The 27,511-nt window shown below is 41.5% G+C and overlaps 1 protein-coding gene across 8 annotated transcripts in view; it reads left to right on the forward strand.

Moving 5' to 3' along the window:
• Positions 1–24,941, forward strand: part of SETD2 (SET domain containing 2, histone lysine methyltransferase) — a 125,507-nt gene extending 100,566 nt beyond the window's left edge. For 3 of the 8 annotated variants that reach the window (XR_011994415.1, XR_011994416.1, XR_011994411.1), the window contains 7 exons: positions 1,013–1,147; positions 3,384–3,523; positions 5,871–5,982; positions 17,978–18,030; positions 21,833–21,913; positions 23,674–23,775; positions 24,105–24,941. Coding sequence is in view for 2 of the 8 variants with exons in the window: in XM_072721027.1 (XP_072577128.1) it covers positions 1,013–1,147; positions 3,384–3,523; positions 5,871–5,982; positions 21,833–21,913; positions 23,674–23,775; positions 24,105–24,266 (732 nt within the window). In the remaining 6 variants the exon portion in view is untranslated. The remainder of the gene's footprint in view (positions 1–1,012; positions 1,148–3,383; positions 3,524–5,870; positions 5,983–17,977; positions 18,031–21,832; positions 21,914–23,673; positions 23,776–24,104) is intronic. The other 5 variants (XR_011994412.1, XR_011994413.1, XM_072721028.1 and 2 more) reach the window with 2 other exon arrangements.
• Positions 24,942–27,511: the final 2,570 nt, after the last annotated feature.

Genomic DNA, 27,511 nt, shown 5'->3' on the forward strand with positions numbered 1-27,511 from the left:
TTTTTCTCTGTGCCCTCTCAGTACTTACTCATCCAGAAATCTCCTTGTTAGCTTCATTGGCCTCTTCAGACTCCTTGGTTTTTTACTGTTATCATTTGAAATGATTGTATTTTCTATTTGGGGGTATTTATCTATATATGCCTCTGAAGTTATTTTATGTGGTAGAGTCTCTGTAGAATCAAAATCTGTCGTTACGTACAGGATATCTGTTTTTCATCTCTTAGTAGTCATCACCTCTTAAGATGACAGAGCTGTTTTGGGGGCTTGTTGTTACCTTTTTTAAAAGCAGTTTTTATGTCGATGAGAACTAATTCCAGAGTTGCGGCCATGGCATTTACTTTCTTAGATAAATCCAGGTGTGGGAGATACCCACCTCTGATGTTGACCAGGACTAAATGAGACAATGTATGCGAAAGGGTTTTCTAAGCTCCATAAAGCACAGTATATGAATCCATGTGTGGTAAGAATTTTGGATGAAATGAATTCTGCTCTCTTCTTTGGAAGGAGTTGTATTATTGAAGACTACAAAAAGCTACCTCCAAAAAAAGTTTAAAATTTGATCCCCATCTTACTTCCCTGCTACAAATCCCTCACTCTCTTTGATATTTTCTGGTCAGAACAACCTGGTAGTTTTTATAGGAGTTGGTAGTAAAAAGGTTCTCTGCAAAGAGCCCTAGGGAGCGGTCTCCTGGATATCCTAAGTCCTGCACTCCAGTTGGTACTATAGCCTCGGACAGCTCTTAGGAACTGAACCCCCCACTGCCCCCTAATTTTTATCTGTCTTTTTTTTTAATAATAAAAACAAAGTAAATAAATGACTAGGGAATTATTTTAAAAAAGAAACTTCTGTGTTTGCAACAAAAGAATTTAAACATTTGTATGCAAATATTCTTTATTGAAAGTTTTCAAAAATTAGTGTATTCCAATAAGATCGTGCCAACTTTGAAGTCAATTACTGTTATATTAGAGCTAGAAAACCTAAATTGTGGATTTTTTTCATTTTATCTTTTAGAGTTATGCCCAGCCAAGTCTCCAGTACATCCAGGGACAACAGATTTTCACAGCTCATCCACAAGGAGTGGTGGTCCAGCCAGCCACGGCCGTGACGACAATAGTCGCGCCAGGGCAGCCTCAGCCCTTACAGCCAGTAAGAAATATTTCAGTTAAAATGTTCATTGGCTGTGTATCTCATCTTTAGAAGGTTACTTTTGGTTTTGGGCTTTTTTTTTTTTTTCCACTTTGTTTTTTTAACTTTTGTAGTCCTCAGTTTCAGTCAAGTGCTTATGTCCCTGAGGAAGCATTACTCACCCATTTTTTAAAAAATTCTATGAAATTTACAGCAGTGTTGATAGGTATTTTGCACCTGGTATCCTTTTTATTTATAATTTCAACTAACTGATCTTGTATTTTTATACTTTGCTATGAATTTCTAACGTAACAATTTTCTCAGTAGCTGTTTTTATCTTATGGAGCACTAGAACATGATCCTACACTAGACGTCACGGACTAGGGGTATAGAACGACATACATCACTCACTATACATGTACAGTGTGTAGTGTGAGAAACCTTGGTATTCTGGCACATATGAAGAAGGATGTGGTGCAGTCTTGATGAAGTGGGAAATAGGAGGCTGGCATTGGAAGCAGCTGAGCTTCTGAGCAGAATAACTTCCACATTAGCACTTTGGAACTCTGACAGTTCTGGAGAAGGCTCCTGCAGCAATCCATTGGGTGATGGCGGCTTTAGGCCGGTAGGACAGTTAGTGGAGATGCGGTGTAAAGACAGCGCTGAAACAGTTGGGGGCTAAAACCTTATACACTTTCAGCAGATATTTGAGGGCTTGCTGTTAGGCCCTTCTAGGAATTCTCAGTACAAACCTAAGCTTCCATTCCTATCCTTAGAAGCTGACATTCCACTAAGAGAGTTGAGAATCACAGTGAATAATACTAAGAGTAGAGATTAGTGTCACAAAAGATGCAGGTACGGAAAGAATCATTCCCAAGTATGGGAAGGATTAGTAATCTAGTAAGTTCTGAATGGTTTGAAGTATTCTAAAGTAACACAGAGGCTTAGGGAAAAGAGGTCACTTTTTAGGCTAGAGGACTACAGGAATGAAGTGGAACTGAAGCAGGACACCAAAAGCAGCTACATGAAACAGGGATTAGTGGTATACACAAAGCAGTGATGCTCAAAGGCCTGTGTTTGCTTGAAAGTGGTCACATTTTATCTGAGCCTAGGATCTTGGGTTCCTCTTTGACTGCCCAAGCAAAATTTAGTAAAGCTGAAAAATTATTCTATGTTAACTGGCTTACATAGAATGAACAGTTAAGGGCATATATTCTTATAGCAATCAATTAATAGTCTGCTAGAGCTACTATTACAAAATACCACAAACCCAGTAGCTTACATAACAATTTATTTTCTCACCATTCTAGAGACTGAAAGTCTGTAAGATCAAGGTGTTGGCAGACTTTGTGTCTCCTGAGGCCTCTCCTTGGCCTTGCAAATGACTTCCTTCTCACTGTGAAGAACATGGCTTTTTCTCTGCCCCCGTTCCTTAATGTCTCTTCCTCTTATGAGGGTATCAGTCCTGTTGGGTTATGACCTCATTTAACTTTAATTCCCTCTTTAAAGATGCTCTCTTCAAATGGTCACATTGGGAGTTAGGGCTCCAACATATGAATTTGGGGGAAACAATTCAGTCCCTAACAGTGATTGTAAAGTTTTTAAGCTTTTTGAAATGTGACGTTAAATTTAAAAAATATAAATATCAAGTTTCAAACATACAGAAAAATAGATAATGAATAAATGTTAATATTCTGTCATACTTGCTTTTCAGATTTTTTTCTTAAAAAAAAAATCTAAAGCTAATTCAGCTAATCAGTATCCTGTAGTTGGTATATGCCATTTAGCTTTGTTTTCTTGTTGTTGTTTTTTAAGATTTTATTTATTTATAGGTATAGGCAGAGGGAGAAGGAGGCTCCCTGCGGGGATCCTGATGTGGGGCTCAATCCCAGGATTCCAGGATCACAAGCTGACAAAGCAACCACTGAGCCACCAAGGTGCCCCTAGCTTTGGTTTTATTAAGGTTGAAAGATACTGCACTAGGTAGTGAGCTGCTGAATATTTTTCAGTGTGATCTCTTGGATGGTGAACATGGAGCCAACTGTCAATTTTCTGATAGGTCCCCTATAGCTCTTCATATATGCCACCTCTGATCATTTCCCAGATTGGACATTTGCTTTATCTTTTTTTTTTTTTTTTTTTTTTTTTTTTAAAGAAGAGGTGGATGTATGTTTTTACATATTGCTTAAGTAGGCTACTTTGTCCTCTTCAGCTAGATTAGAAGTCACTGAACAAGAATTTGTGTGTTTCTTTTTAGCCTGAAATGGTAGTGACAAATAATCTTCTGGATCTGCCACCCCCTTCTCCTCCCAAACCAAAAACCATTGTCTTACCTCCCAACTGGAAGACAGCCCGAGATCCAGAAGGGAAGATTTATTACTACCATGTGATCACAAGGTAAGAAGGGGTGTGTGGGCGTCCCAAGTCAGCTTTCAGTTGGTCAAAGAAGCTGCCATCATAAGGGGAGATTTCTGAATATTGGCTTGGTGTCACTGGCTGTTGTTCACTGTGCTTGAGGGCTGCTAAGATTTCCAGAATCACATCTTAAATGTTATGTCATACCTTAGATTTTAGTCCTTTTTAGATAGATATATTTTGGTGTATTTTTAATCTGTAAGACTCTTTGGAGAAAACTAGAATTTAAAAAGATAATGACTTCCATCTAACATTGTGTAGGTATCAGAGGTCATGAACAAACCTCTTCTGTACAAGCCCAGATATAATAAATATTTTAGGCTTTGCCAGCCAAACAGTCTCTATTACAGCTACTAAATTCTGCCACTGTTGTGCAAACAATCCATAGACCATACATAAATGAATGGTCATGTCTTTTTCCAGTAAAACTTGATTTACAAAATAGGCAGTAGGCCAGATTTGGTCTATGAGCCATGGTTTGATGACCCCTATTATATGTAAGAAGCCCAATTTATCTTTTACTTAGAATTTAAAAAATATATATATCTTTTAGATGGATGACTTTATGTGAGTATATGTGCTTTCTCTCTGTGTCTGCGTGCGTGTGCATGTGTATACTCATCGGTGTATAATCTTACGTGAGTTGTTGGGGTACATGTTTTATAATCTTGTTACCAATATGTATAGAACTTTATCAGTTAATATAGAACTACAATATTTTTAGTTCATACTTATACTGTTTCTGGGGTTAGCAAACTATGCCCATAGGTTCTTGTATTTGTAAATAAAGTTTTTTGGGGAACACAGCCACCCCTGTTTATTTAGAAGTTGTTTGTGGCTGCTTTCACACCAAAGTGGCAGAGTAGAGTAGTTGTGACAGAAACCATATGGCTGACAAAGTCAAAGATACATAACTCTGATCATTTATAGAAAAAAAAATCTGCCAACTCCTGCTATCTTGTATGGCTGTACAAAATTTTATTTAACCCCACCCTCATTATTGGATTTTCACTGTTTTATATATAACTCCAACCCTGGACATTCTTAGAGACACTAATCTTCCTACCTTCTTGAGTAGATTTCTAGAGGTGAAGTTGTTGGTCAAAAGAGATCAACATTTTAAACTGATAATTATTGTCAGCTTACCGTTAAAAAAAATTGTACCAATGTAGACTCCCACAAAAAGTATACATACAATATTGCCTTCATGTAGTTTCTTCTAATCTTTTAAGTCTAATAGATGAAAAGTTTTATTTTCATTTCTAATTCTTTTGTGGTTGAAGTGAACTGTCTTCATTAAATTATTGGCCACTTACATCTTTTGTGAATTGCTTGTTTGGGACATCTACCCATTTTCTGCCATTATTGTTAGATCTCTTTATCAAGAGTATTGCAAATGTCTTTGTAATGTTTAAGAATTTCATATAGTCCCATATTTTCCTTTATGCTTTATCAAGTGCCTGTGATGTTGCCAGCTAAAGATGGTGTGGTAGGAGAGCAGAAGACCGCAGGAGGACTGGCCTGACAGATAGGCTGCTGGTTCTCTGAGGCTTTTGACATCTTAAGTGACTTTCCCTATAGCATTCCCTGTGGCAGCTGACTTCAGACTCTTGAACATGAACTTTCTTCTAGTTGTTATCTAGCTTAAAAAAGATCTAGCTTTAAAAAAAAAAAAAAATCTATGCTTGTGTATTTTCAAAGCAACTATAAACATGCTTTGAGTTAACGTGGTAGACCCCTTCTTGCAGTCAGTTGAGAATATTTTGAGCCAAGGGGACAAGTTTTTGACCTGAAGTCTTTTCCATGCTATCAGTCATTAAAGGGGCAAAGCCGCAGACAAGAAGGCTCCTAAAACAAGGAACAGTTTTTCTCACATGGCCAAGGATTATAAGGAGTGTGTTGTGATTTATTTTGTTTTGCTCCAAGTACATGCTAGGTACAATCACTATTGATCTGTTCATCTGCAGAGGGGAGGCAGAGGCAAGGCAGAGGCAAGCACTGACTCCATGTACTTTTAGATTTTGCTGAATCCTCTTTCCAGAATATTAAGAACCAGGTGAGAAATAGGATGTTTGGTTTTATTGCTCTCTTCAACACCCAGTAGACATTGCCACCTCATTGGCTAGAGAAGTACAGTGGGCAAAATGATGTATGTCTTTGGGATAGAATCATGCTGCTGGAAAGATAGCAAAAGAATTTTTTTATGAAGCTGACTTATCCTATGTCTCATTATGTAAGCTGTGTTTTATGTGTATCTGAGCAGAGATACCTGTGCCAGAGTTCTCTGTTTTCTGGCCATGACGTGTGGCTCTTCTTAACCTTCTTCTAGGCAGACTCAGTGGGATCCTCCTACTTGGGAAAGCCCAGGAGATGATGCCAGCCTTGAGCATGAAGCTGAGATGGACCTGGGAACCCCAACATATGATGAAAATCCCATGAAGGTGAGTGTGGCTTACACGTATTTCCTGATCATTTGGGACTCTGTGCTCTGTCATTTTCCTGGGCCAGTAGCCATGTAGTCTTGTGATTCTCTTTATCTTATTGTCTAGAGAATTAACACATGTAATAAATGCTGGAGAGGGCTGAGACATCCAAACAATACAGAAGTATGGTATGTAGGAGCAAAAAATAAAAGCCCTTTCTTTTCAGCTGCTCTCCTGTCATCTTCCCTCTGTGGAGATAAATACTGTTAACTAATGCAGGAGTTCTCAACCAGGAGCAATTTTGCTCCCCAGAGGATATTTGATAATATCTGAGACATTTTTGGTTGTTAACAACTTAGGGGATGCTATGGGCTTCTAGTAGGTAGAGGCCAGGGAAGTCATGAAATATCTTACTGTTCACAGAACAGTCCCCCACAACAAAGAACTGGCCCAAAATGTCAGTAGTGCCAAGGCTGTGAAACCTTTCTTTGGCATACATTCTTCGAGGCCTTTCTGGAAAATGCACAAAATGTTGTGGGTTTTTTTGTTTGTTTTTTTTGTTTTTTCATTTTAAGCACATACAATCATGGTATTTATTCTCCATTATAACCTCCTTTAATGTATCTCAGCTCTTTGGGCACTTGGCTGGCTCAGTCAGTGGAGCATGCAACTCTTGATCTTAGGATTGTGAATTCAAGCTCCACATTGGGCATAGAACTTACTTAAAAATAAAATCTTAAAAATACCTATCTTAGATCTTTCCTTGTAGATCTGCTCCATTCTTCTTGATGCTCTATGTTTTCTTTTAAAATGTATTTTAGCTCATTAATGATATCTTACATAGATGGTGTGGTTCATTGTCCTGCCATGAACATTTTGGGATTGATGGGTCTGGAAAAAAGTAAACTATTTACATTAAAACTTTACCAGGAGGGCAGCCCCGGTGGCCCAGCGGTTTGACGCCATCCTCGGCCCTGGGGTGTGATGCTGGAGACCCGGGATCGGGTCCCGCATTGGGCTCCCTTTGTGGAGGCTGCTTCTCTCCCTCTCCCTCTGCCTGTGTCTCTGCCTCTCTCTCTCTCTCTCTCTCTGTCATGAATGAATAAATAAAAATCTTAAAAAAACTAAAACAAAAAAACCTTACCAGGAGTGTTCCACCCCACATACACACTTTTTTTTTTTTTTAAAGAGTTGGAACAGGGACGCCTGAGTGGCTCAGTGGTTGAATGTCTACCTTCAGCCCAGGGCATGATCCTGGAGTCTCAGGATCGAGTCCCACATCGGGCTCCCTGCATGAAGCCTGCTTCTCTCTCTATGTCTTTGCCCCTCTCTCTCTCTCTCTCTCTCTCTCTCTCTCTCTCTCTCTATCTCTCATGAATAAATAAATAAAATCTTAAAAAGAGTTGGGACAGAAACATTTTACTATGGAGATACTATTTTAGAACAGAGAAGGCAAAAAGCCTATTCTCTCTCTCTGACAAGACAGTAATTAGGATTAGAGATCCAAGTAAATTAAATACTCAGTGACTGAATTATAATCATTTTTGTTGCTATTTGTAATAGGACTTGCTATCTCCTAGGGTGAGGTGTCTTGAGTGAAATAAAAGACCATATTTCTGTGTCCTAAGATCTGAATAGTTTTGTTTTTTTTTTCTTAAACAGGAAAAGTCATTTTACTAGTTAAGTCATTGCAGAGGTAAGGAGAGGGAAGAGGGCAGAAAGGAAGGAACTGGAGTGAGAGAATTAAAGTAGAAACAACATACCTTTTTTCATGTTTTATTCACTTTGGGAGAAACGTTTTTCTTCTTTCACCATATATTTGGCATTTGCCAAAAAAGTATGCACTTAAGTTAAAATCCATATGGAGCTTGCTAAATTTCAAGTGAATAATTTGAGTTACTTAACCACATCACTGTAGCTATGATATTGTCACATTTTCTTGAATCTTAAGTGTAAGAATGTGCCCAGGATTGTTAGGCAACTGCCATTTAAAATATCCAGAAGCTTACAAACACACGAAAAACCACAGTAACTCCCTCTTCCCAGACTTCTGTATCTATGTTGGTTATATCTTTTGAAAAATAAACAGAAGGTTTGAGAAGAGATCTCTGGTGCAGGAATATAGGTAAGCTCTGAGACCCAAGTTTATCAAGCATATCAAGAGATCTTACCATCTCACATTAACCATTAATCATGATTCAGTCTTTTGGTCTGTAGAATACTGTTTGATTGACTGTAGGAGAAGTATAATCTTGAAAGCTCACATTACTCAAAATGAAGTATACATATTACTCTAGATGAGTATATTTATCAGGTTGTATCTGATAACATACAGAGAAAGTAAGTAACATGTTCTAGTCAAGGCTGTGGGTTCTCAACTCCTGCCCTAGATTAGTTACACTAAATACATACACTGAATTCCAGAAAAGCTACAATGCCCTAAATTCACATGATATTCACAGTGACAACAGTAGAAAAATATGTGGGTGTATCATTAGGTTGTAGTGGAAAACTATTCTAATTTATAATCTATTTTTTTATTTTTTATTTTTTAAAATTAATTTTATTTATTTATTCATGAGACACAGAGAGAGAGAGAGAGAGAGAGAGAGAGAGAGAATGAGACAGAGATAGGCAGAGGGGGAAGCAGGCTCCACGCAGGGAGCCTGACGTGGGACTCGATCCCGGGTGTTTGGGATCAGGCCCTGGGCTGAAGGCAGCAGTAAACTGCTGAGCCACCCGGGCTGCCCCTAATTTATAATCTAAACAATACTGGAGTATCAGTTCAAAATTAGGACTAGAATTAATACTAGTTGTTCTTAATGGAAGGCAAAGTAAACACACTGTTAATTTGATCAGATTTAAAAGTTGGTAGAGAATAGTCCACAGGTAGACTGTGTAGGGATGCATATATCCTTTTCATGAATTCTGAACATGAAGCTCTTACTGCCTGCTTACGTTGTGAAAGCATATGTGAAATTTGAAGGGCTAAACCTCAGCCAGGAAGTTGGTCAGAGTATGGTGGATATAACTTGACTATGATTAAGGAACTTCAGAAGGAAAAAAAAAAAAGTTTTCTGTGGCTACAGAGAAGTGTTTTCTCACAGGGTCTCTACTTAGGGGTTTAAAGAACCAACTAAAAATTACAATTTTTGTTTTCATTGTGTAGTGAGATAATGAGATTACCCCAAGATGAAATTCCACTTGGGAATGACGAAGATGGTGGGATTTCCCCTGTCTAATGGAAGAGTGTTCCTTGGTGCTCTTCTGAAATGTCAGCGATAGGGGTACCTGCGTGGCTTAGTTGGCTGAGCATCTGGCTCTTGATTTCAGCTCCGGTCATGATCTTGGGGTTGTGAGATTGAGCCCGAGTAAGGGCTGGGCATAGAACCCACTTAAGATTCACTCTCCCCATGCCTCCCACCGCCCGCTTTTATTTTTTAATTTTTATTTATTTATTTATTATTTATGTATTTATGTATTTATTTATGTATTTATTTATTTATTTATTTATTTATAAGATTTTATATATCTATTCATGAGAGAGAGGCAGAGACACAGGCAGAGGGAGAAGCAGGCTCCATGCAGGGAGCCCAACATGGCACTCCATCCCAGGTCTCTAGGATCACACCCTGGGCCGAAGGTGGCGCTAAACCCCTGAACCACCCGGGCTGCCTGCTGCCCGCTTTTAAATTACATGCATACATACATAAAATGCCAGCGATGAGTGGGAAGATTTTCTGTTTTCAAATAACTGTACTACACACTCATTTAGCATTATTTAAAAAGCTAGCTTAAATTTAACACCAATGTAAGAGGCCACAAAGAATTTTATTTGTATTTTTAATACTTTTTTTTGAAGCCTGGTAATAGGTTTCTGAAAGAATAAGATATTTTAACTATATATTGTTACCTTTCTGTTTAATACATGAGCATGTATTACGTCCCTCAAGGTCTGCTTCATTTGTTGTGGAAGGATGGACAGGAAAGTTCAAAAATAAGCACATTTGCATTTATACTAGAGAGGTGTTTGACTAAAGGACTATAATGTATATTTATAAGAGTACTAGAATTTTCTCCAATCCACATAGTGTAGCATTCTTTAGCATTTCTTAAAGGCTAGCCTCCTGACATTTGTTTCAATTATATCATTAAATTATTCCAGGAATGTTAAGCAACAGACAACAAGGAGTCTATTCAGGGGTCTGCAAAAGCAAATATAAATCCAGTGCTTAACTCAAAAATAACTCTCCTATGTCACTATGCTCCTCTATGTAGGGAGAAGGGGTTGTTGCACGTGTAAAGATGAGGAGTTGGGAAGTTATAAAGAGGGAACCTCTTAATTGCCTGAGAGGGGTTACAGAATGAGACTTCTAATGGAGATTCAAAGATGTCATCTTTCAGAGAAAATAGGAGAAGTTTTTCCATTCTTCTTCTTTGCCATAATACATAGCTCTATCTTGGAATTCAAATTATAATGATGAGAATGCACAGAGTAATAAGGCTGCCAAATGTAGTTCTTACTGTGAATAAATAGTGATAGGTTAGAGGTGTCTTCTCTCCCACATGGAATCAGAATCAAACCAAAATAGGGCTTTTACAACTTCAGTTCCTTGAGTGCATTTGACTGTAAAGTAGTTGTATCATTTCTACTTGAGCAGAAAACAAAAATCAATTTGGGGAGGTTTTACACCTAATGTTCAATTTTATGAAAATGACACCGTTACCAGCTTGAAACATTCTAGCTATATAATTCAGAAGGAGAGGAAAACAAAACTTTCTATGGCCATTTGTTTTTGTCTAAATTTTTTCTACCTTATTCTTGCACATAAAATACTTTGTTGTTTGTGGCATATTTAATATCACATCCTTGTATTTGCAAATGCTCTTTCAGCTGTAAATAACAAAAATGAAACTCAAACCAGCATAAACATAAAAAGAGACATGTTGGCCTGTATAACTTGGGAGTCAAAGATTACAGTCTTTGATTCTGCTTCTGTGTGTAAACATGGCAAGCATCAAATCTGGAAATTCTTTTAAGAAGAACAGCTCAGTAATTATTGGGAGTCCTATATAAAGCACCGTGTGCTGTGGGTGAGGGTAAGGGGATGATAGTGATATGATCTGAGACCCCAATGCTCCAGTAGCTTACCTGGTCATGGGGTTATCACAGTGACTCCTGTGTTAACAGTCCTTGATTTTCAGTCAGTGATTCACAGATAGATTAGTTTCTAGATAGTTGGGAGCTGAGTCACCCTCAGCTCTTGTGAAATAAGATTTTAATGATCTTTGAGTGTGAATAGTAAGCAAGATTTTGGCATTGTTTTGGTCAGTTATCACAGAAGGTAGAAGAGAGTACTTGTTAAGTCCATGCAAGTGGTGTGGACTGGTGGAAGCTGGGGAGAAGGCTAATGAGCACCTGCAGCAGAACAGCCACCTCCACACAGGAAACCCCTTGTTGGCAGTGATGGGGTGAACTGCCTGACTTTAGGAACGTTGGCATTACTTGGTGAAGGGCACTTTTGGTGACGTAGGAGAGCTGTTCTTTAGAGATTTTCAAAATCTACTCACAGAGAAAAAGTAACTGTATATGACATTTTCACAGGTTAAACATTTACGGTTTTGTACAGATTTTGGTTTTAGGTTCTTTATCAAGAACAAAAGAAAGAGGTTTATTCAGCCTATCTATGACATAGAGGTACTGAATGAAATATTTATTGAATGAATCTGTCAGGAAAGTAGCTGAGGACTTCCTTGATTTCTACAGTGTTATGTCTCAAGGCTTCTGTCACAACCCTAAAGTTCGTAATGGAGCTACAACAAGAGGAATTTGTAAGCACCACTGCAAAGCAATTCAGACTTTTATGGATGGTTTTATAACATACCTTTTCATTACCCATGACTCTGACAGTCTCTGCCTTTTAATTGGTATGTTTAATCTGTGGACATTTAGTAAATGTGTCAATAAGATTGAGCTTAAGGTCTATCCCCTTACTATTTTCTCATTTTCATCTATCTTCTGTGGGGATTTTCCTGCTTTCTTTTGGATTAATTTATATTTTTCCCTAAAGTATTTCATTGGCTTTTCTATTGGCTTATTAGCCATTCCTCTTTGTTTTTAGTAGTTGCCCTAAGGAGTGGTTATCCGAGTGTAGTGTGGGGACCTTAGGGATTTTAAGACTGTTTCAAGGGAGCCATGAGGTCAAAACTTTTTTCATAGTAATACTAAAATATCATATGCTTTTGCCACTCTCATCCATTCACAAGTACACTGTGGAATTTTCCAAAGGATACAATGGCATGATTGAATGAAGAAGGAAATAAGAATCCAGCTGTCTTCTGTTAAGCCTTACATTAAAGAGATTTCCAAAATGTAAAACTATGCCACTCTTACTAATTTCTTCAGTTTTGGAAAAGAAAGTTATCTTTTCACAAAAAAAATTATATTCACATGATGAGTTTGTTAATAATTTTAAAATAAATTAATATTTTTTTCCTGTTTAATTTCTAATATGGTAAATTTGGATAGATAGAACCCATATGAACAAAAGCTCTCTGGGGTCCTCAGTATATGGAAAGCAAAAGGGAATATTGAGACATAAAAGTTTGAGAACTACTGCTCTACAGTTTGCTATAATATGAATATTTATCTTGTTATAGTCTTCTGTTGTATCAAATACTATTTTATTGATAATAGTAGGAACCTACTTACATTTTGTCCGCTCTTGTCCATTGTGCTGCCGTACTTTTTTTTATTCTTTCATACCCCAGAATTCAGTATTATTTTTTTTAAACAGTTTGTTATAAGTTAATGAAATTTTTTTAAACTTGGGAGCAGAATCTTATATTTACTAGCATATTTACCATTTCTTGTATTCTTTATTCTTTGATGTAGATTTGAGCTTTTTTTCTGAATTCATTTTCCTTTAGACTGAAGAATTTAGACTGAACATTTTTAGTTATTTAGGTCTAATGGTGATGAATTCTCTCAATTTTTGTTTGTCTGAAAAAAAGTTCCTTGTCTTTTTCCTCTTTTCTTTTTTTTTACTAGACTATTTTTAAAAGCAATTTTAGGTTCATGTCAAAATTGAGCAGAAAGTGCAGAGTTTCCATATGCCCCTCTGTCACCACACATGCATAGCTTACCCCCACTGTCAACAACCTGCCAGAGCAGTCCAGTGAACCTACACTGACTTATCATTATTACTCAAGTCTATAGTTTGCATTAGGATTCTTAATGTTGTATACTCTTTGGGTTTAACAAATGTGTAATGGTATGTAGCCACCATTATAGCATCAGACAGAGTAGTTTCACTGCCATAAATATCCTCTGTGCTCCCCGTTTGTCCCTCCCTTCTTTTCTACCTCCCTCATCCCTATCCCTGACAACCACTGATCTTTTTACTGTCTCTGTAGTTTTGCTTTTTACAAAATGTCGTGTAGTTGGATTCATGTAGTATTTGTCCTTTTCAGATTGACGTCGTTCACTTAGCATTCTGCATTTAAGGTACCTTCATACCTTTTCGTGACTTGCTAGCTCATTTCTTTTTAGCACTGAATAATATTCCAATGTTTGGATCAATCACAGTTTATATATTTGTCCTCTAGCTACTAAAGGACATCCTGGTTGCTTCCAAGTTTGTGCAAGTTCTTTACGGGCATAAATTTTCCACTCAGAGTATGTTTTGTTTTGCAAGAAACTGCCAGACTCCTAACTTTATTTTTTTTATTTTTTATTTTTTTTAAAGATTTTATTTATTTATTCATGAGAGAGAGAAAGAGAGGGAGAGAGGGAGACACACAGACATAGGCAGAGTGAGAAGCAGGCTCCATGCAGGGAGCCCGATGCGGGACTCAATCCCAGGACCCCAGTATCAGGCCCGGGCTGAAGGTGGCACTAAACTGCTGAGCCACCTAACTTTATTTTTGAGGGATATTTTCACTGGATAGAGAATTCTAAATTGATATTTTATTTCCCCCTTTCACCACTTTAAAGGGTGTTATTCCATTTTTTCCTTACTTAAAATTATTTCTAATAAGACTATACTTATCTTTGTTCCCCTAAATATGTCTTTCTTCCTTTCTGTCTGCATGGAGAGAAATCTTAATCTTCTCCTCATAACTGGTTTTGAAGAATTTGTTTGTGATATACCTTGATGTTCTCTTGTGTTCAACTTCTGTGGTTTTTTGAGCTTTTTGGATCTATGGATTAGTATTTTTCATTAAATATGGAAATAGATTATTTTATGTCAGTTACATTTTTTCAGCTCTAAAGTTTCAGTTGGCTATTTTTAATACTACTGATTTCTTTGCTATTTATGTATTCCTTTATATCTTTGAATGTTTATAATGTGCAGCTTCACTTTCATTTCTGGTCATGTTTCTAGTGATTAATTTTTCTTGTGGTTATCAGATTAAAATTTTCCTGCTTCATGTGCATCCATTAATTGTCATTTGAACATTGGACATTGTGATTGTTATGTCACTGAGTTTCAGAGTTTTATTTTCCATTAAAGACTGATAAGTTTTGTTCTGGCAGCCAGTTAATCTATGGATGTTTGATTCTTTAGAAATTTCTTCTTAATCTTTGTTAGGTTGGTTCCAGAGTAGTCTTTTCTCTTGGAACAACTACTACTACCTAGTCTTCCTGGGATTTCCACTGAATGCCTTGGGTTAATACCAAGGTCTCTTTACTCCAACTGGTAGAAACTTGAATGTTTCCCAGCCTTCTGTGAGCTCTGGAAATTGTTAGTTTATAGCTCATCTCAGACACTTTGAACTCCAGTCTTATCTCTTTAGCTCACTGATACCAGCATGCTATGTTCTACTTAGGTTTTCCTCCCTACTCTGGGTTTTGGCACACAAAGAGAGCCAGGATACTCAGGGCATACCACCTCCCCCCCCCACCCCCCCCACCCCCCCACCCCCCATTTCTGGGATTGTAATCCAGTGCTGCTTAATGTCCTATGGCAACTGTTGTTTCATGTATTTTGTCTAGTGTTTTGGTTGTTTACAGTGAGAGAGATAGCTTGTTAACAGTTAACTTGTCATGGCAAAAAGCACAAGTCTATGAAAGGGCTTTGAAAAAAACAGAACAGGGGTGCCTGGGTGGCTCAGTGGTTGAGCGTCTGCCTTTGGCTCAGCTCGTGATCCCAGGGTCCTGGGATCGAGTCCTGCATCAGGCTCCCCTCAGGGAGCTTGCTTCTCCCTTTGCTTATGTCTCTGCCTCTCTCGGTTGTCTTTCATGAATAAATAAATAAAATCTTTAAAAAAAATAAAAAAGAAAAGAAAAAACAAAAGAACTTTATTGAGTATAACATACCTACCATAAAATTTGTAGTTCTTTTATGTTTACAATTTAATGGCTTTTTAAAAAATATTTATTTATTCATGAGAGACAGACACCAGAGAGAGAGGCAGAGGGAGAAGCAGGCTCCTTGCAGGGAGCCCGATGTGGGACTCGATCCCGGGTCTCCAGGATCATGCCCTGGGCCAAAGGCAGGCACCAAACTGCTGAGCCACCCAGGGATACCCTATAATCCTTGTTATAGCATATATTCAAATTTCATTTTTATGGCCGAATAATACTCCCTTGAATAAATGTAACCATATTTTGTTTCTCCATTTACCAGCACCAGTTAATGGACATTTGGGTTGTTTCCACTCATTGGCTGTTATGTATAAGGGTATATGGACATTTGTGTTGTGAGTCTTTGGACATGCGTTTTCAGTTCTCTTGGGTGAATATTTAGGAATGAATTGCTGGATGATGGGACTAATTTATGTTTGACTTTTAAGAAACTGCCAAATGATTTTCTAAAGTAGCTATATGAGGGGTGCCTGGGTGGCTTAGTCAGTTAAGCATCTGCCTTTGGCTTGGGTCATGATCTCAGGGTCCTGGGATTGTGCCGGGCTCCCTGCTCAGTGGGGAGTCTGCTTGTTCTTCTCCCTCTGCTCCTCCTCACCCTACTTGTGCTCTCTCTCACTTGTTCACTCTCTCTCAAATAAATAAATAAAATACTAAAAAAAAAAAAGTAGCTGTATCATCGTACATTTCTACTCCAGCAGTGTATGAAGGTTCTGTAGGAGTTTTTGTAGAAACAGGTATTCAAGGGGAAAGGCCGCTAAGTGTCATATGCTTCCAGCAAAAAACTCTGGACATTCACTCTGTATTTAGCTTCTTAGCCTTTTATCTCTGATTGTCAGCTTTACCTTTTCTTATATTTCTATGAGAAAATCCAAACAAGGGATCCCTGGGTGGCGCAGCGGTTTGGCGCCTGCCTTTGGCCCAGGGCGCGATCCTGGAGACCCAGGATCGAGTCCCACATCGGGCTCCCGGTGCATGGAGCCTGCTTCTCCCTCTGCCTGTGTCTCTGCCTCTCTCTCTCTCTCTGTGTGACTATCATAAATAAATTTAAAAAAAAAAAAAGAAAATCCAAACAAAAGGCATCTATTCTGTTATTAACCCTTTGATCTGGATATAACCAATGAAAGAACAAATGAGTTTTGATTTTCCAGCCAAACTTGCCCTGAAGCACAAGTCAAAGGCTTGAGATGTCAGTCTTTGGATCCCTTTCCAGAACATAGTCTCTAATATCCATATCTACTCTTACTTGGATAGTGAGGGACTTACTTGGGTCCAGCCTTCCTAATCGGTTTTTATGACTGTACTCATCTCATTAGCATCTCAAAAGGCAGGAGAAGGATGCTGAGGAGTATGTTTTTATTCCTTCTGTCCAGCTGTTTTTCATCTTTAGGCTTTCATGTAAGTTTTAATCCCCTTGGGGGTACAGATTGTACCATTGATTTATAGGCCTTGTATGAGGTATTAGGGATAGAAAAAGAAATAAAACTGAATACAGTCTTCATGAAGTTCATTCTAAGTAAAGAGCCACATCAGGGCTCCTAGGTGACTTGGTTAAGCGTCCAACTCTTGATTTCAGCTCAGGTCATGATCTTAGGGTTGTAAGATGGAGCCCCGAGTCAGACTTTATGCTGGGTGAGGAGCCTGTTTAAGATTCTCTCTCTCTGAAAAAGGAAAGAGAGGGAGAGAGAAAGAAAGAAAGAGTGAGCCCCATCTATAAATCAAGAACCCAGTGGGATAATTGCTATATTAGAAGTATGTACAAAATGCTATGGGAGCACAGTGATTAATGGTCTGAGAAGATGTGCTATGTCACAGAAGACATGATTTTACCTATAGCCAAGGTGGGCAGGAAAGAACATTCTAGGTAGATAAAACAGTTTTGGCAAAGGTGTAAAGTCAGGATAAGACAGAATGTATATAGGAAATAATATAATTTGGTACAGTGAGAGTTTGGTGCATATGGGGTAGTGAACAAGACAAAAATATGGAAATGTAGGTCATATTTAAATTGTCTAAGATCTTGGTGTCCTACTAATGTGATTATTGTATGAAAGGTACTTGGGAATCAGTGAGTGCTTTTAAAGTAAAGGAATCAGATGTGTTTGCCTTAAGCAAAACAGGGTTATGTGAAAAAAATGAGATTGGTAGCAGGGAGATGAGGTTGGAGAGTATTATAACAGTTTAGGCAAAGTGAGAAACTAAGAGTGGAGATGTTAGGGACTCCTGCAAAGACATTTGAGAGGCATCATCATCAGGGCTTCACAAACAAGTATGTGTGGAAGAGGCAGGGATGACCCACCATCCTCATTTGTAGTTTGGGGGGAGATAAGATCCCATTATTCAGTCTAGGGGTTGAAGGAAAGATCAGGAGGAGGTTTGGAAATATATTCAGTGTGGAATTTGAGCTCCTTTACAGGATTCAGGGTAGGAATGACTGGTAGGCAGTTAAATCTAGATTTGAGCCATCATTAAATTGGTGGGTTTTTTATTCGAAACATTAGGGGGATATGGTACCTGCACGGGGAAGGTGTGTAATGGGCAGAGAATTCTTTGAAGGTGCTATGTGGTGCTGGATGGGTGGTTTTGAAAGTTTTTGATGCTGAGACTAAGCATCTGTGAGAGCCCTCCTTCTCTGTTTTCCTCCAGTGTTGTTCCCTCCTCTTGGTCATCTTGTGCTCTCTTCCATCATCCGTCATGTGGTGAGTGTAAAGTCAAGCCTTCCCTTTGAGGATCCCAGACGTGAATCATTCCTGACTGCTTACGTGATCGAAAGGCAGCAGTTTTTACTACTGGTTTTTGGCTTTTAATTAACATTCAGACACAAGTGTAGTAGATGTCCTAAGTGTAACTATGTTGTGTTAAAATAGTGGTTGTAAAGTGTTTGTTGTATTGAGGGAATTGGAGGAGGATGGGATCCGAGGCCAAGAGTCTTTTCAATTGATGGTCTCATCTTTGGCATTGGGGTAATTTGCAAAAGGATTCCATATGAAATCACTTCCCAGCAATGGAGGAGAGAACCAGGAAATCAGATTTGAGAGAGTATTGTCAGAAACCAGAGCCCAGATCTCTGCAGAGCAGATGGTGAAGTTGCCCAGTAAGCATGGCCTGATGGATAGAGGGGGGACCAGAGAGAAACTTCCAGGGCTGCACTACACTCTAGGCCAGATGGGAAGAGGAGGAGGCCTTCTGGTTCTTAGCAGTATCTTTAGGACCTCAGTTCCGGGTTTATCAGCCCTGGGAAATAGATAGAGCCTGTGTGTAATCTAGTCAGGCTTTTGAAACACTATTTCTAGAAATCGCCATGAGATCTTTTTGTTCCTGTCCAGTCCTTCCTTCCCCAATCTCCACCTTTTTTTTTTCTTGACAGAATAAAGTGTGGTGCCTTATTTAGAACCCAAACACTGAAATATTTTTGCTTTTTCTGCTACCAAAGGGTCACAACTCCAAAACACAATATACTGAGCTTTTATTTTCAAGGCTCCTTCTCATTTAACCTTTTAATTGATGTATACAGTCTTGTGCATTGCAGAATTTAGGTTGAATTGTGTAGTTTCTGATAAGCTCAAATTCTGCTTCTGGATTCATGCTGCCCTGAAAGATAAAGTTCCTCCTTGAATAATATTTTACATCTCCAGTTCCAAAGGGTATTTAATTAAATTCAGGGAGAAGCATTAGGCTGGTATATCCTGCTCTCTTTGTCAGGACTCCTTTCAGCCAGCTTCTGATCCTGAGTCCCAGGGCACATGGGCTTTGTGCTTTGGTTATTTCTGCCTATATAATAAAGGATTGAGTTTGCATGTGTTTTGTTACACACCCAGTGTGTGGTTACCAGAGCCATCCAATAAGCTTAAAGTCATTCCTTTGCTAAGCCAAAAAAACTTGAAACCTCACCTTGGATAATGTGAAGGTACTGAGGCCTTCTCTATTATATTTATATCTGATCATATTCTAACCAGACTCCCTGGAATCCAGACATGCCCCAAATGAAGGCTGACAGCAGGATGATCTGCTAAAGGCAGTAAGCTCTGGCTATATACTAAGTCCTCTCCCCACATTTCATTGTGTGCTCTCATCGGCCACTGTTTACATAGGTTCCCGCCAGAATCCTCCATTGGCTGATGCTGCCCCAGGAAAAGGCAACCTGATGATTGCTGAGGCCCTAGGAAAACATTGCTTTCTCACCTAGCAGAGTGCTTTCCACCTCTCTGATGGTTCCTAGTGGTCTCAGTGAGACCACTTGCAGGACAGGTAGATATTCTCTACCCCATGAAATAGCTTAATTTTTCAGGACCATTGGTCCAGGCTAATGATCTTTTGTGGTGCTAAAGGATTTTTAATTGGCAGTCAGCATTTGAGAAGGTTAACCCTGGTTTTAACACCTTACCTATTGTAGAGATGCTAACATTTTAAATGGGAGTTTTCTGGAATCAGGGAAGTTTTTCATATCCGTGTCCATCAAGTGCTGTCCTCAGCTCTGACTCCGGCTCCAGGTATTGTTTGGCATTGGACCTGAGTAAGCGTTAACCAGTTTCTGAAATCATTTGTTATGCCATTTGTGGACCACAGACCAAGAGAGGTACATGAATTTTAGTACTCTCTAGAGTGCTTCATTTTGGTTTATGATTTCCATGATGCAAGTCTAGGCACCCTTCATTTTAACATTTCCTTTCTCAATCCCAATTGCTCAGCACTCAAAAGGACCATGAAAGCTGCTAGACAGAGCTCAGTGGACTGTGCTCTGTAACTGTGTTTTTAAAGCCCTACCAACCTCACCAAGTCAGAGATTAAATTAGAAAGCAATTAAATATGCACTAGATTTATTTAGCTTTCTGAACACATACCCCATTCAGAGGGAAGCAGAACATTCCTCTTTACACAGTGCCCTCACTGAGAGCCTGGCCTCTTCTGCAGGATCAGGAGCCTTGAGATGGTTGCCATACCTCACGGGGCTTTTTGTAGCTGTAGCTGTTGCTGTTGCTGCTCATTTCTGAGTTCTCTGAGAGAACAGCTGAGGGTGTGTTGCAGTCTCCCTGGCTTATTCAGACCGTCTTTGGTCCCTTGCTGCCTGAGGTCTTGTTGTGAAGCATAGCCACACACTCTACTGCTGGAAAAATAACCGCAAGATCCCAAAGCAAAACATCAGAAAATTGAGTTTCAGTGTGCTTTTTGGTCTTGTTTCCTGAGAACAGGTTGACTCTGTATATTCTTTCTATTCTGCCCTCCCTCTCCTGCTCCCACAGCAGCAGAAAGTAGAAAAATGGAAAATATGTAAAGCTTTTATAACAAATCAGAGAAAGCAGATTTGTAGCAGCCCAAAGCCAAGGGAGTGCCACCTTTCTTTGGAGCCAGTCCAGAGCAAAGGGAGTTGAACAGCTCCTTCATCACCAGCGCCTTCAGACTGTTTATGGAAATGGAGGAATCAGCACTGGGGGGATGGGTTGGGAACAGAAAAATTCTCTGCTCTCAGCGGCTAGCAAAAATATGAAGTATCTGTAATAACAACTGCAGTTTCTACGTCCGTCTGAACTCTTTCAGAAGAGAATGCTTATAAATCTTTTCTGTGGAAAAGCAGGTTTACTCCTGAGGGGCTTGATGGTTGGGGGTGGACAAAGGTCTGGGGAAATGGCCTTGGGCAGGTGCTCTGAATGCCAGGGCTGCAAGCCCCTTACCTCTCGGCAGTGTCTGGCTAGGGGGAACTTAGCAGCTTCCCCTCTAGCACAGCTGGAAGGGAGTATTTTTAGGTTTGTCATCATCTTACCAGCTTGGGACAGAATATCTTCTGTGTCTTAGCATCTATTCTTCTGCTCACTACTTGGATGACCCTCGTCTCCTTCCCCCTATACTGCGACATGTCTTTAGTCTTTACATTCCTGAGCTGGAGATACCAACCTCCAAGGAGCCTCTCCTGTATATTGAGACAGTTTTGTACAGTCCAGACAGTTCTGCCTTTAGAGAAAAGATGATGAGTTCACAAGGGGAGTAGAGGGGCCTGGATAAGGACTGTGGTGTGGTCTGACCTTCCAGTTTTGTGGTGAAAGGTCTAGAGAACAGAGCATTTCGCCTTTGTCTTGGAATCCTAGAATGTCAGGAGTCAGGAGAGGTGGAGCTCACTGAGTCCAGGCCTCACTTGGCAGTGTGGGTACTGAAGCTCCGAACAGGGACCTCAGTGGTCCATCACACAGCGTGTTCCTCTGCAGAGAAGGTGACTCTGAAACAACTGGAAATGTTTAGTACATCAAGGATGTAACTTTAACTTAAGCAGAGAACTTGGTTTACAGGAAGGAGGTGACAGGATTGAAACATGAGGTGAGACTGGTAACAGCAGCCAGCTGAATCTAAGCCATGCCCACTTAGGATTGGCTTACTCTAATCCTAATGGATCCTAAAGTATTAGGAGTCAGGTGTCCCATCTGGGGGAAAGAAAGGAAGGTTTTGGAAGAGCAGGGCATCACTGACCTGACCTCTCATGCCAGCACTGTTTGTTTTCTTTTGCATTTCTAGACCTCAAAAAAGCCTAAGACAGCAGAAGCAGACACCTCCAGTGAACTGGCTAAGAAAAGCAAAGAAGTATTCAGAAAAGAGGTAAGGTTTGGTGGGTATGGGCCCTAAGCTCTGCAGGCTCAAGCCTAAGCCCTTTCTTTTCTTGTCCTAAGTGGTAGGCTGCCCTGCCTTTGGGTGTTCCTTTGCTTCTGTGCTATGACTGTATAGTTGTCATGTGAGGAGGGCCCATTGGAATGGTCCTTTACAGGTGGGTAATAAGCACTTTCATATCCATTATCACTTCATTCCTGTAACTGCTCTTGAGGTAGGCAAGACAGAACTGTCATTCTTCTTATGTAGGTGGAGGTGCTCTTAAGGTTCAGAAGTTCTAGACAGAAGGCCTGAACTCAGGCCCCCTAGCTCAAAGTCTGGTGTTCTGTTTTGGTGATGTCTTATTCAGTGGCAGCCTCATCCTCACGGGATTGGAGAAAGTAGCTCCTCTTCATGATGCTGGAAGTGTGTTTCCAGCTGTCAGGACACTGACCTTGTCTGCCTCAGGGCATCTAGATTCTAAACTCCGGTCTTGATTCACCAACTGTTGGAAGAAACAGACCTGTAAATGAGTAATGGCAGCTGTATGTGGAATATGCCATCTTAGGGCTGGAGGCCACTGTTCAAGGTGTCAGGCAGGGCTGTTGAATTGGGGGTAGGAATGGGCCAGGTAGATCAGGAGGGGTATAACTTCAGGCAGTAGAATGTACAGAAGCAAAAGAAATCCTCATCCCTCCTAGGCAATTGTAAGTAGTCCATTGGCCGTACGTAGCACAAGGTATGTGAGGGGTGTTGGAAGATGAGGCCAAACAGTGTTGTGTGTCTGGCAGTTATCAGGTGCCATGATAAGGACTTGAAGCTAGGTAGAAGGAATCCCCTGACGGTATTTGGGGAAGCAGATTGAAACGAGGCTCTATGAAGGCCAGATAGAAAAATTGAATAAATGCCCTTTCCAGGGCTTTAGCTTTAAATCAAGAAACTTAGTTTCTTGCTCTCCCCTTCTGAAATTACTGGTATTTCAGCTCAGCCAACCAGCAGCTGTTTGAGTGCCTGCCTGTGATACTTGACCTTTGAATGTCGGGAGCTGCCTGGAGTTTCAGGGATCGCTAGACTCTGTTCAATGTCTTTTGACAAAATGGCGATTGTTGACCTCTTTGCTTCCTTTGTACCCTGGACCTTAGCACCACAGATACTTTCAGAGGTTCCATGCCAGGGGAGTCTCTCTTGAAAGCCACTGGTAGAACAGGCACTACAGAGACAGTTTAGGAGGACACTGGAAGTTGTGTATCAGAAAGTGTCCTGCCCTGGGGCTTCTCCCACCAGCTAGCATACCATGCCTGCATGTGCTTCACGTTGCTGTGGGGTGGATCCAGTGGAGTGTGACACAGAATCTAAGTGATCTTCCATAACAAAATGCCTGTGTTTCTGGGGTTGCTGAGCCTCCTGGTAGCACTGGAATGTTCTCTCTACTCTGCCTCCAAGGCTACAGGCTCTTCATGCCAAGAACATGAGATTTGTTAGCTGAACACATGGGCTGCCATGAGACTCAGCAGTGAAGTCTTGCTGGTGGGTCTCCTCTTCTGCTCTAAGTCAGGCTTGCTTGTCTACCCAAGACAGCTCCCCCCCCCCCCCTCGGAGCTGACCTAAGATCCTTATCTCTCCTATCCCACTGGCCTAGTAGCGTTCTTTTATCCAAACCAGCCAACCTGAGTGGCAAAAAGGGAAGGATTGGCTATCTCGTTATTTCCTCAGTGCAATCCTTTGCCCTCTCCGGACTTCTGAGTGGTGTGTGCTCTTTCTCCCGCCTACAGATGTCCCAGTTCATCGTCCAGTGCCTGAACCCTTACCGGAAACCTGACTGCAAGGTGGGAAGAATCACCACAACAGAAGACTTCAAACACCTGGCTCGCAAGGTATCCCTCTGTTCTGAAGATGTTCTGGGCAAACCATGTACCTTTCATCCTAGAAAGTGGGTTTTCCTTGCCACAGGCTTGGCTGGGGACCCAGGAAGAGGGGGAGGGAAGGTTAGGGAATGTAGGGCACCCCACTTGAGGGTAGGGTTGGTGGTCCTCTAAAAAGACTTGCAGAGCTGAGCCTCCCCTTTCTGGTGACCCCAGCACCAGCCTGCCCCAGCCTCTCTCTATTAGACCCCAGTCTTGGTGAGAAGAGCCCTGAGGCACCAGGCTGGCCTTAACCCCTGAAATCCTTTCCACTCTGGTCTCTCTTCCTGTGTCCTGGACAGCTGACGCACGGCGTTATGAATAAGGAGCTGAAGTACTGTAAGAACCCTGAGGACCTGGAGTGCAATGAGAATGTGAAACACAAAACCAAGGAGTATATTAAGAAGTACATGCAGAAGTTTGGGGCTGTGTACAAACCCAAAGAGGACACTGAATTAGAGTGACTTGTGGGGCCAGGGTGGGAGGACAGGTGAGCAGGTAGGACCGACTCGGGAGAAGAAACCCCGTGGGCCCGCTGCCCCCTTCCCTCCCCCTCTGTCAGGGCTGTGCTACTGGTGACACATCGCCCTGGGGATTTCAGACCTGCAGATTTCAACTGAAAGCCACGAAATCGAGCTCCATCTGCAACAGGCGATCCCTGGTCAGGAGCTGTTGGGGTGTGGTTGGAGGCCCGTCAGAGGCAAGGGCTTAGGGAAGGACCCCGCTAAGATCCTGGCCAGGCCTAGCCCCACTCCCAAACCTGGGTCTCCTCCTTGGCGGTGCTGTCAGCGCACAGACCCATGCGCATCCCCACCCATAACCCTTCACCCTGACGATCTGTATTATATTTTAATGTATATGTGAATATATTGAAAATAATTTGTTTTTTCCTGGTTTTGTTTGTTTTTCGTTTTGCTTTTAGCCTCTACGTGCTAGATCACAGGAAGACTTTGTAAGGACGGTTTTAAGTTCTCCTGCAAGGTTTAATTTGTTATCATGTAAATATTCCAAAGCAGGCTGCCTTGTGGTTTTGGCCAGCCTTGTGCTATGTTGATAAGATTGATTTACTGCTTAAAATCACTTTACTTTATCCAATTTTTACTGAACTTTTTATGTAAAAAATAAAATCAATTAAAGAACTTGGCATGTGTGTTCCCTAAAAGCTAGTCAAGCATGTTTGTATATAGTGGTGTCACCGGCAAGAGAAAGGAGAAATGGCGGCCACAGATGTAGGAAGTCCAGAGTTAATCCTGGAACTTGGAGTTCATCACAGGCCTTGTTCCTGAAGGTCCCACTGCGACTGACACTTGTGGCCTTAGGATCTTATGCCTGTGTTCAGGGTGGAGTCAACTTGTACTACATGTATTCCAGAGCAAAAAAAGTAGCCTGAGGGCCTCGTCGGCCCTGGGCTTCTCTGTACTTTGGTTCATAGGTCAGGCAGGAGAAAGGTACAAGTCTTCCCCTTTACATCTCCTGGCTGTAGGGAGAGGCACTGACCCTCTTCCCTCCAGAACTTGAGTTCCCCAAGCTCCCTGGATTGCTCTTTTAACTTGCAGGTTAAAAGACCCCTCCCACTACCTACCCTGACACTGGGCTTGGACACTAGAGGGAGGATGCCTGTAAAGGGGTACGGTGCACAGGCTCTCATGAGAATGGACATCTCTAGCAGCCCGGGTGGCTCAGTGGTTTAGCGCCACCTTCAGCCCAGGGCCTGATCCTGGAGACCCGGGATTGAGTCCCACGTCAGGCTCCCTACATAGAGCCTGCTTCTCCCTCTGTGTCTCTCCCTCTCTCTTTCTATGTGTCTCTCATGAATAAAATAAAAATTAAAAAAAAAAAGAGAGAGAATGGACATATCCTGGAAGAGGCAGGGCTGTGGCGTGACCCTCCTCCCCACCACCCTTTGATGGACCAGTTGTCTGGGCTGTGAGGCTTTAGGCCAGTCTGGAGCCATCCTAGCAAAGAGATTGGTCCCCTTTCTTCCTCACCAGGGCTAATGTGCTGCCTGCAGCAGCACCCTCAGGGAAGAAGCTGTGGCCCACTGAGTCTTAGGCAGGTGGTGGATGGCAGAATGCTTGCCTGCTGGGTGCTGCGTTGGGCACCTAGAGCTCCAGTAGTGCTCATTTGATACTTACAACCCTGGGGACAGAGTTGGCAGGGTTGGATGAGGAAATTCAGGCTCAGAGAGGCTCAGGAACTCATATCCTCATTGTTAAAAGAGAAAAACACCTATTTTAAAGTCCTACTCATTGGATATGCCATTTAACAATGTAGCCATAGTGTTTTCCCATGCTGCTGCAACCTTCAAAACTTTAAAATACATTATATCAAATGAATGGACCAACTACACCCTCTTAACTTTTGAGAGTTGTTACAGAGAGTATCTCCGTTCCTGTACACATTGAAAGGGAATGTCTCTCTTTGGGTGGGTTTGTGGTGCTGGGATGTGGTCCCATGCTCTGCTTCTGCTTGCCACCAAGTCAAACTCGTGGTTTGACCCCAGGCTCCAGGTTTCAGATTTTCCAAGGAAATTTAGGGTGGTGGTCCATTAAAGGTGGTGACCGGGGAGCTGTAGAGTTTCAGACAGGACACCTTTGAAGAGGGATTGTGTTATCTCAGCTCCCTATGGAGTTTTTTCAAAATCTTTTCCCATTCCACACACCCCTTGACATCTTCAGACTCCAGTCCCTCCGTTGTCATAGGGGTGCCAGCCAATCCAGAAGCTGTTGGGTGCCACTCAGCACAGGCTTCTACATTCTGTGCCAGCCCAGTCCTCGATTGCCCTGTGGCTGACTTGCTGCCCAGGCAGCTATGAGGTCTACCAAGTGTACTGGTCTGATTTTGGCTGACTGAATGCTGTGCCTCTCCTGCTCTTTCTCCTTGGTTATTGCCCAAAAGTCATCTCCAGATTGAGGGAGCTGTAAACCTGCCCTTCCTGCAGGACAAGATTTCCAGGGTTAAGCAGTCCTGGCAAACAGTTTCTGGGGAGCAGCAGTCTGACATCTGGCACTCACTGAGCAGCTAATCTCAGTCACATCTGTTGGCGGAGGACAGGGTCTACCTGAAGCCTCCCTGGGCCAGCACTGGATCCCACAACTCCTGAGTTTGGGTGGCTATGTTGCTGAAGTGCTCTGCCTGTCATGGATGCCTGGATGGTGGCCACTGTTCCTTCCTGGACAGGGGCCTGTCCACTGTAGCAACCCCTTCCAAAGGAGGTAACCAGCCTGCCTGCTTCTCCCTTCAGGGCGGACAGATGCGTGGGGTACAGGTAGTTTGGCTACAGCTGCTCTGCCCTCAGCTGCCCCTCAGGTGGGTGGGATGGCCCACTTGCCCTTGGCTTGTGTGGAAATCACATAAGCAGCTGTGGAAGCATGTTTGGAACTCCTTCCTGAGTCTGGAACGTGAGTCTTGTAAGGACAGTCTTTCTTCCTTTTTTTAATCTAGAGGCCCGAGGCCCTTGGAAGCTAACTCCCCGGGGTGTCTGCCTCCAGCCTCCCCTTGACAGTGGTCACAGCAGAAGTCACAAAAATGATCTCAATCCCAGGGCCCCAAAGTGCCTGAAAGTGTAATGGGTGGGGGACCTACTGAATGTGCCATTCTATTTATCGTTCTCCAGCTAAGGAAGCTGTGAGTGCAGAAAGGTAAAATAGCTCCCTAACATGCACAGCCAGTGACCCGCAGATGCAGGGTGTGAGCTCCAGCCTGCACC

Source organism: Vulpes vulpes, chromosome 9 (assembly GCF_048418805.1).
Source record: "Vulpes vulpes isolate BD-2025 chromosome 9, VulVul3, whole genome shotgun sequence".
In the NCBI taxonomy this organism is placed as follows: domain Eukaryota; kingdom Metazoa; phylum Chordata; class Mammalia; order Carnivora; family Canidae; genus Vulpes; species Vulpes vulpes.